Raw genomic sequence first — 10569 nt, 5'->3', positions numbered from 1 at the left:
CCCGCTCTCCTCCGTACAGCCCTATCTATAGCCCATGCCTCGCAACTGTATATTATTGTTGGAACTACTATTCCGTCAAACATACCCATTTCTGTTTTCCGAAATGATGTTCTCTCTTTCCACACATTCGTCATCGCTCCCAGAACCTTCGTCCCCTCCCACACCTAGTGAGTCACTTCCCTTTCTATGGTTCCATTCGCTGCTAAGTCCCCTCCCAGAAATCTAAAACACCTTACTTTCTCTAATTTTTCTCCATTCAAACTTTCACTCTAATTTACTTGTCCCTCAACTCTACCGAACCTAATACCCTTGGTTGTAATTACATTTTCTCTCACCTTTCTCCTTTCACACACTTTTCCAAACTCAGTCACCAACTTCTGCAGTTTCTCACCCGAATCAGCCACCAGAGCTGCATCATCGGCGAACAACAAATGACCCACTTCCCAGGCCCTCTCATCCTCAACAGACTGCATTCTCGCCCCACTCTCCAAAACTCTCGCATTTATCTCCCTAACCACCCCATCCATAAACAAATTAAACAACAATGGGGACATCATACACCCCTGACGCAGACAGACCTTCACTAGGAACCAATCACTCTCCTCTCTTACTACTCTCACACATGCTTTACATCCTTGGTAAAAACTTTTCACTGCTTCCAGAAGCTTACCTTCCTCACCATATTCTCTTAAGACCTTCCACAAAGCATCTCTATCAACCCTATCTTATGCCTTCTCTAGATCCATGAATGCCACATATAAACCCATCTGATTTTCTACGTATTTCTTTAGTGCAAACGCCTGATTCTCATATCCTCTATCACTCCTGAAACCACATTCATCTTCCCCAATCTGATGCTCTGTACATGCCTTCACCCTCTCAATCAATACCTTCCCAAATAATTTCCCAGGAATACTCAACCAACTTATTTGAACACTCACCCTTTGCCTTTGTACAATGGCACTACGCATGTATTCCGCCAATACTCAGGCACTTCACCATGAATCATACATAAATTGAACATCCTCACCAACCAATCAACAACACAATTGATGGACAGACAAGTGTGTATACACCACGGGTCGGCTGAATGTAAAAAAGAGGTGAGGCAGGTAGCGCAGTGTGACCAGGGTGTGCTGGAAAATATCAGACAGATTCACATAAAATGTGCACGGATTCAGCCGATATTAACAAATTATAGCGAATGGAATGCGATAGTAACAAATGAGGAAGGAAGCTGTTGGTGCGTTTGGGAAGAGTACTAAAGATATGATAGGTTATGTGAGACGAAACTGAGAATTAGTAAGATATTTTTTTTAATGGAATTGATTAAGAACGTGAGGGAAGTTACATCGCACTCATGATCATCTCCACAACAGGTAATTCACAGGTAATTAAGAACGCTACCTGCTCCGTATATGAACGGCTAGACTTGCTTAGACACCAGTCTAGCTCAGGAAGCGTCTGAATATTGTAATGCTATCGATGTTCTGCTGTCTCATCCATCACGATTTCATCATGATTTTTACAAGTCATATGATTTTCCCAACTCCCAAACCCCCGGGGAGTCTCCAGTCCCGTACAGATAATCAGTTCCTTCTTATCGGGTGAATTTCCCCGACCGAATCTGACTTTATCGTGCCCACGATATGACAGACGTGTCATGTTTTGAGAGATGTTTACCATCAGCCATGACCGTGTGAACAACCAGATGTTGGCGTAGCAGGAGGGACCGTCCATATGACACGGCTCCGTCCTTCAATCAGCCCACTTGGTGGAGTGAGTCGGGTTATATAAGGTGTGCAAGACGAAGCTGCTGCACCACCCACCGCCACCTGCAACAATGATCACCCAGGTCGCCTTCCTTGTCCTCCTCGCTCTCGCCTCCGCCGTAAGTCTGACTGGTTCACAAGTTCCTTCGTCACGTCCAACTTTATGCTTTATGTTAACACAACTTGACTCTCTCAATCCTGCCAACTTTGTCTTCCACTTTCCCTTGAAGATGAGCTTCTCAAGTGACAGTCAATATCTTATTAACCAGTGTATAACACAAGTGACAGTCAATATGCAATAAGTAGCAGAGTAAGTGTGCCTCCCTCCCACAGAGTGGTAACCCCGCTGCGGGCAAAGAATGGCACTGGAAGTCGCCCAAGCCCCTGGTCACACCAAAAGGAGCCCCCTTGACTGGTAAGGTCATATACTATATTGCTGTTGTTATATAGTAAATATACAACGCTTCTCTGAGTTGTTGTGTGTCAGTAATGTTTGACAGTCTGGGTGATGAATGCATCTCAGACTGATCATCTTCACTGTTTACATGACAGGAGAGTCTCGTATCGTTGGTGGTATTGAGGCCATACCACACTCCTGGCCCCACCAGGTGGCGCTCTTCATTGACTTCATGTACTTCTGTGGCGGCTCCCTCATCTCCAACGAGTGGGTTATGACCGCAGCTCACTGCATGGACGGGTGAGTATATGAACGGAGGGAAGACTTCAGTCACCGAGTGGATCAGAGGTAGAGACGCGGTGAGCTATCACTGCTGTGTTTGTCACGTTCCCTTCCCTGGACCGAGTAGCTATTATATTTCAATGTTTCGCCTACAACACTGAGTGTCATCCATTCCACAATATCGTGCATGATTTTGGCCATACCTACCTACTCCGGCAGGAGACAAAACTCCATGATTCTCTCCGACGCCATCGGAAGAGGAGAGCTGGACGACTCCCAGCGTCTCCTTAACTGTCACTAGGACACATAAGACCCGTGTCATGTCTTTGGACGCCCCTCGTTGCCCTGGTTCACGCTCGTCTCATTTCTGCAACATTTGTGATCTCAGATCCAACTTCGCTTCTGTAGAGAACCTTCCGTCTAGTTCTTCTCCCAGGTCTTCTGTCTGAAACCCAGAGGCTCAAAGTTGCTTTTCCTCAACACTGTTCACTTATAACCAGTACCATTTTCTCTCCTCTAATGTCGTTGTTTGTGTTAGTCTGGTACAAGTGCACCAGTTGCTCGGCTTGTTGACAATGTCTCCCAGCTTGAAGCCCATCTAGCTCAAAATTCCTCAAACGCTCATAACTTCAGTGGTTGTCGAGTTTCACTTCTCTGGCCCAGGTGGCTTGTCTTTTCTCTCTTTCTCACAGCAAAGGTGTTCCTCGTAAAGGTAAACACACCTTCATAAAAGGAAAGTGTGATGATTTGGCTTCTTCCTTTACTGATGAATATCTCTGGTCCTTCACCAAAAGCATCATCATGAACTTCATTAGTTCAACGTGTCCTTCTCTCTTACAAATAGATCAATTCAAAACATACTATTCAACTGATAAAGCTGATCTATCAGATACGACATTCTCCTTTCATTCTTTGGATGATTCTACGTCTAAAGATCTTTTCGTCTCATCTCCCTCCACTGTAGCTATGTCCTCTCCTTTACTCTCTCCGTGTGAGACTTTCCCAGCATTCTACCAGCTTCACTGAGCCAGACGTATTGTCCAGATGGATGATCTCCTAGAGTCTTAGAGAGGCGTACCCCTGAGCTTGCTTCTATCTCTCCTATATCTCTTAATACCTCCATATTCATGGTGACAACCATGGCACAGGGAAAACATGATCTGTCAAAGGTCATCCCGGATCAAAGAAACAGATTAGGAGGAAAAGAGAGTAGAAATCACTCGGGACCCCGTGCATGCTTGTAGACCTGAGTCTTATACAAGTAAGCCGAGTGTAAGACACCCCAATGCATCACTTCCCCAGTTTTAACTCAAAATTCGATCCACTCTCCCATCTCTTCGCTATTGATTCTCTTTCTCTACACATATTACCATTGGTTTCTGCTCCTAAGAGGAAACTGTTTGTGTGTCTTTATGGTTAGATCAGTCAGTAATCTAAAGGCAACCACCGCACTCGATTACTGTGTGGCAGTTGGCCAGTTGAGGGTAGAGTGTTGAGGTGTCTGTGTCTTAATGTCTGCAGGAAAGCCACACACATTCTAATCTCATGTTTTTCCTGCCAGATAAGATGTGTCAGCTGAAGCGTTAACAGCTTTTTTTTTTTACTAAGCTTAGAAAAAAGGATAATAAGATATGTGATACAGTGGAAACATCAGCATTATCTGAGGCTCTGGTAATGTTGATCCACGTAGGTGTTGAAGGTTAGATTTGTCTGTATCCTTCGTAGTAATGGATACAAACACGAGGGAAAACCTTATACCTCGAGTGAGGGGAAAATGTCTGTTTCACAGGATTGCTAACATTTAGAATGATGTACCAGTCAAGGTATTTTGAACGCTACGTGATAGAGATCTTCAGGAAAAACCAGAATTAACAAAAAGAAAATATTTGCTGCAAGTTCACAGTTGATGATATTTACGCCTCCATAGTTATTGATAATGTTTACAGGTATTCTCCATGAGTCATCTGTTTGCTTTCTTTCTCTAACCACACTCATACTTCTTAAGTTTCTGATACAAACACAAGCAAAGTCAGAGAAACCAAGTCGACTTTCGTTGTGTATATTCCTTTGTGTTTCTTTGCTTGATCCTCACCCATTAACGTGTTGTTTACACACGGCAGCGCAAGTTTCGTCGAGGTTGTCATGGGCGCCCATAACATAAGGATAAACGAAGACACGCAAGTCTCAGTGACCTCCACCAACTTCTTCACCCACGAGAACTGGAACTCCTTCTTGCTGACTAATGACATTGCCCTCATCAAGTTGCCCAACGCTGTCACCTTCAATGGTAAGACTACGGTTGGGCAAAGTGCGAACTGGTGAGGCACTCCAGTAGGATGTTTCCTATTAATATCATAATTATATCTGACCTTAGAATCCTGGGATCTCTACTCCAACGAGGACTGTTTCACCCTGGCAGTTCTCATCTCTGTTGTGTTGGACATGTTTACTCTCATTCTGGGATCACTTAAGATTCTGTGAAGCGTCATCAACATATCTGTAATTAGTTCCCCTCCAGTGTTGACAAGACCATCCTCGAACTTCGATGAAGCAGTCGAAGTGCTGGAGTGCTCCTCTCTGTAGTACCCCTGCTCACTAGGGCCAGAGAGCAACCCCGTCTGCCTCCCTCACACATTATTCCAGGCTCACATCCCCCGTCAGAAGCACACCCTGGAAACCTCTGACCAATATATAACAGCTCAATCAGTCTCCCACATCACCAGTGAACGAGTATATTTTTGCCAATATTACAATTACATATACGTGACTATAAGCCCATTGAAGTCACCATGAGTCTTGCTGGATAGCTTGGCAAATGTGTTTTGATTAGTCTGTATATGGTAATGTTGCAGTGTTCTACTAACTTTATAATACTAACTTCAATCGTCAAATGAAACATGCAAGTCTCCTTGTTATGTATGTACATATGCCTCCAACTCTCTCTGACAGAGAACATCCAGGCCGTTAAGTTGCCAGCTTCCGACGTCTCTGTTGGCACCGTAGTGACCCCCACTGGCTGGGGCCGCCCATCGGACAGTGAGTACAAGAGCTGACGTCCTGAGTTGTTTTACTGATGATATTGATATATGAGGTCCTTGTGAGGAGGTGGGTCTTGGTAGTGGATCACAAGCATCATCGTGTGTGCCCATAGCCTGACTACACCACCTGGTCTCCCTTCCTCTGACAGGTGCTGGCGGCACCTCCGACGTCCTGCGTCAGGTGGATGTGCCCGTGATGAGCAACACTGATTGTAATGCTATTTATGGCATTGTTGGTTCTGGTGTCGTCTGCATCGACAGCACTGGCGGCAAGGGAACCTGCAACGTAAGATAACTTATGTTTGGTCCACAGATAATTACATTACATACACTATATTGTTGTGGGCAATTATCTCTTTGGTATGAGAACACTTGAGGAAATATTCCATGATCATTTGGCTGATAAATCTATGCATTCTTCAAGGGAGACTCTGGCGGCCCATTGAATCTCAATGGCAGGACCTACGGCATCACCTCCTTCGGGTCTTCTGCTGGGTGTGAGGCTGGATACCCTGACGCCTTCACTCGTGTTCATCACTACCTGGACTGGATCGAGTCCAAGACTGGTGTTACTCCGTGAATGACCTCAGGGAGTGACCTGGGAGGCGAGTGTGGTGGCCAGAATGATGCAAAGTAAACAACATCTTTCTTACTCTTGGATGAAGAATCTTAACTGGCTCACACTCCTGTACCTCCAGGATCATGTCATGCGTTTGGGTGTACTGGCTCACACTCCTGTACCTCCAGGATCATGTCATGCGTCTGGGTGTACTGGCTCACACTCCTGTACCTCCAGGATCATGTCATGCGTTTGGGTGTAAAGATTCAACTTTTCAAATAAAGCGTCTTGACACAGTTGTGTTTCTTAAGTTCTTCTTTTCACTTACATGATCTACACTTCACCAATTGGTGCTTCTCGGATGCTCATGGTACAAGGTATGTAGCAGGAGAGGTATGGTACAAGGCATGTAGCAAGAGGGGTATTGTACAAGGCATGTAGGAAGAGAGGTATGGTACAAGGCGAGTAACAAGAAGGGTATGGTACAAGGCATGTAGCAAGAGGGGTATTGTACAAGGCATGTAGGAAGAGAGGTATGGTACAAGGCATGTAGGAAGAGAGGTATGGTACAAGGCATGTAGCCGGAGAGAGACAAATGGAAAATCTACTCTAAAGCCCCTTTCGGTGTGTCAAAGTCCAATAGAGTAGCGTGGTGGCATCCAAAGATAAAAAGGGAAACTGAGGGTTTAATTCAAATCCCCTTTGGCGGTGTTCTGACCTGTGCTCAGATGTGAGGGCGAGGTGGCGTGGAGTCTCGCTGCGGTGGTGGATGTGGGTGGAGCTGCTCTGGAAACTGATCAACATTTTGTAGTTTATCGATATCTTACCAGGATTATCGACAGCTGATAATGGAAGATCCTCAAACCGTAACACTACAGGTTTTACTGTGACTTTCCACAGACAAAGGCCAGACAAGAAGCCATCAACCAATGTAAACTGATATTACCGCTCAGCCATCTTCTCCGCTACAACTGCTGGAACATATGGAACATGGCACTCCTCCGCTGGAACATATGGAACATGGCACTCCTCCGCTGGAAGACATGGAACATGGCACTCCTCCGCTCGAACACATAGAACATGGCACTCCTCCGCTGGAAGACATGGAACATAGCACTCCTCCGCTGGAACACATAGAACATGGCACTCCTCCGCTGGAAGACATGGAACATGGCACTCCCCCGCTGGAAGACATGGAACATGGCACTCCTCCGCTGGAACACATAGAACATGGCACTCCTCCGCTGGAAGACATGGAACATGGCACTCCCCCGCTGGAAGACATGGAACATAGCACTCCTCCGCTGGAACACATAGAACATGGCACTCCTCCGCTGGAAGACATGGAACATGGCACTCCTCCGCTGGAAGACATGGAACACGGCACTCCTCCGCTGGAAGACATGGAACATGGCACTCCTCCGCTGGAAGACATAGAACATGGCACTCCTCCGCTGGAAGACATGGAACATGGCACTCCTCCGCTGGAAGACATAGAACATGGCACTCCTCCGCTGGAAGACATGGAACATGGCACTCCTCCGCTGGAAGACATGGAACATGGCACTCCTCCGCTGGAAGACATGGAACATGGCACTCCTCCGCTGGAAGACATAGAACATGGCACTCCTCCGCTGGAAGACATGGAACACGGCACTCCTTCGCTGGAAGACATGGAACATAGCACTCCTCCGCTGGAAGACATGGAACACGCCACTCCTCCGCTGGAAGACATGGAACATGGCACTCCTCCGCTGGAAGACATGGAACATGGCACTCCTCCGCTGGAAGACATGGAACATGGCACTCCTCCGCTGGAAGACATGGAACATGGCACTCCTCCGCTGGAAGACATGGAACATGGCACTCCTCCGCTGGAAGACATGGAACATGGCACTCCTCCGCTGGAAGACATGGAACACGGCACTCCTCCGCTGGAAGACATGGAACATGGCACTCCTCCGCTGGAAGACAAACACGGCACTCCTCCGCTGGAAGACATGGAACATGGCACTCCTCCGCTGGAAGACATGGAACATGGCACTCCTCCGCTGGAACACATGGAACATGGCACTCCTCCGCTGGAAGACATGGAACATGGCACTCCTCCGCTGGAAGACATGGAACATGGCACTCCTCCGCTGGAAGACATGGAACATGGCACTCCTCCGCTGGAAGACATGGAACATGGCACTCCTCCGCTGGAAGACATGGAACACGGCACTCCTCCGCTGGAAGACATGGAACACGGCACTCCTCCGCTGGAAGACATGGAACATGGCACTCCTCCGCTGGAAGACATGGAACATGGCACTCCTCCGCTGGAAGACATGGAACATGGCACTCCTCCGCTGGAAGACATGGAACATGGCACTCCTCCGCTGGAAGACATGGAACATGGCACTCCTCCGCTGGAAGACATGGAACATGGCACTCCTCCGCTGGAAGACATGGAACATGGCACTCCTCCGCTGGAAGACATGGAACATGGCACTCCTCCGCTGGAAGACATGGAACATGGCACTCCTCCGCTGGAAGACATGGAACACGGCACTCCTCCGCTGGAACACATGGAACATATCACTTCGCTGGAACGCATGGAACATAGCATTTCTCCGCTGGAACACATGAAACACATAATTTCTCCGCTGGAACACATGGAACACATCATTTCTCCGCTGGAGCACATGGAACACATTATTTCTCCGCTGGAACACATGGAACACATCATTTCTCCGCTGGAGCACATGGAACACATCATTTCGCCGCTGGAACACATGGAACACATCATTTTTTCGTTGGAACACATGGAACACATCATTTCTCCGATGGAACACATGAAACACATCATTTCTCCGCTGGAACACATGAAACACATCATTTCTCCGCTGGAACACATGGAACACATCATTTTTCCGCTAGAACACATGGAACACATCATTTCTCCGCTGGAACACATGAAACACATCATTTCTCCCCTGGAACACATGGAACACATTATTTCTCCGCTGGAACACATGGAACACATCATTCCTCCGCTGGAACACATGGAACACATTATTTCTCCGCTGGAACACATGGAACACATCATTTCTCCGCTGGAACACATGGAACACATCATTTTTCCGCTAGAACACATGGAACACATCATTTCTCCGCTGGAACACATGAAACACATCATTTCTCCGCTGGAACACATGGAACACATCATTTCTCCCCTGGAACACATGGAACACATCATTTCTCCGCTGGAACACATTGAACACATCATTTCTTCGCTGGAACACATGGAACATATAATTTCTCCGCTGGAACACATGAAACACATCATTTCTCCGCTGAAACACATGAAACACATCATTTCTACGCTGGAGCACATGAAACACATCATTTCTCCGCTGGAACACATGAAACACATCATTTCTCCGCTGGAGCACATGAAACACATCATTTCTCCGCTGGAACACATGAAACACATCATTTCTCCGCTGGAGCACATGAAACACATCATTTCTCCGCTGGAACACATGAAACACATCATTTCTCCGCTGGAACACATGAAACTCATCATTTCTACGCTGGAGCACATGAAACACATGATTTCTCCGCTGGAACGCATGAAACACATCATTTCTCCGCTGGAACACATGAAACATATCATTTCTCCGCTGGAACACATGAAACACATCATTTTTCCGCTAGAACACATGGAACACATCATTTCTCCGCTGGAACACATGGAACACATCATTTCTCCGCTGGAGCACATGAAACACATCATTTCTCCGCTGGAACACATGAAACACATGATTTCTCCGCTGGAACGCATGAAACACATCATTTCTCCGCTGGAACACATGGAACACATCACTTCACTGAATAGATGTACACAGACGTTACCTTCGAGGTTAAGCAATGGCTATCTAAGTTGTTGTGATGTAAGTAAATGTTGTGCTTTCAGATGGCCAGTTGTATGAGCATACCAAGTCATGAACTGCTTGTCGTGTTTACATGTCTCTCCTCCTACAACCACAATCCTTGCGTCATCTGTTTCTCATAACCAGCTTCAAGGTGTGATAAGAGGTCAACCATCATTAACATCAAACTTATACACATCATCCAACCATGGAACGAGACACTAGGAAAGACATGACCTAATTGGACACAACCGTTACTGAAGCCCACAACCACAAGAAGGTTGTGAGTCCCATGACCCAACAACCACACAACTCCTCCAACGCCAACCCATAATTCTCATCTGAAATCCCCCAAGGACTTTGTCCCTGGAAGGACGAAGCGACAGTGATGTCCAAGACGTGTGATCCTTCACATGAACATGACGACGTGTAGGTCATGCGTCACCACCTGCTTCCGACCTGACCTGATCATGCCACGCCCCCAGACATGACCACCTCTGTCACGAATGGTGAACACATTTCTGACCATCACTACACCTGGGAGGATGATAGGTATGATGGAGTGCAGTTTCTGTCGAAGAATTTTATCATTCCAAAGGAAGAG

The 10569-nt window shown here is 46.8% G+C and overlaps 1 protein-coding gene across 1 annotated transcript; it reads left to right on the top strand.

Moving 5' to 3' along the window:
- The first annotated feature begins 1750 nt into the window (after positions 1-1750).
- On the top strand, positions 1751-6344 carry LOC139748022 (chymotrypsin BII-like). The gene is made up of 7 exons (XM_071660564.1): positions 1751-1891; positions 2106-2187; positions 2325-2469; positions 4572-4738; positions 5401-5487; positions 5639-5775; positions 5914-6344. Exons 1-7 carry the CDS (start codon positions 1844-1846, stop codon positions 6067-6069), a joined length of 822 nt encoding a protein of 273 aa, XP_071516665.1. The 5' UTR covers positions 1751-1843; the 3' UTR covers positions 6070-6344.
- The last annotated feature ends 4225 nt before the right edge of the window (positions 6345-10569 follow it).

The sequence above is a fragment of the Panulirus ornatus genome, chromosome 72, assembly GCF_036320965.1.
Source record: "Panulirus ornatus isolate Po-2019 chromosome 72, ASM3632096v1, whole genome shotgun sequence".
Lineage (NCBI taxonomy): Eukaryota > Metazoa > Arthropoda > Malacostraca > Decapoda > Palinuridae > Panulirus > Panulirus ornatus.
The sequence above is the reverse complement of the archived record's forward strand: the minus strand, read 5'-3'. Positions and strand labels throughout refer to the sequence as shown.

Coding starts and splice junctions, on each gene's coding strand:
- LOC139748022 (XM_071660564.1), top strand. CDS start 1,844: ATGATCACCCAGGTCGCCTTCCTTGTCCTCCTCGCTCTCGCCTCCGCC. Junction 1,892..2,105: donor TCCTCGCTCTCGCCTCCGCC/GTAAGTCTGACT, acceptor TCCCTCCCACAG/AGTGGTAACCCCGCTGCGGG. Junction 5,488..5,638: donor CTGGGGCCGCCCATCGGACA/GTGAGTACAAGA, acceptor TTCCTCTGACAG/GTGCTGGCGGCACCTCCGAC.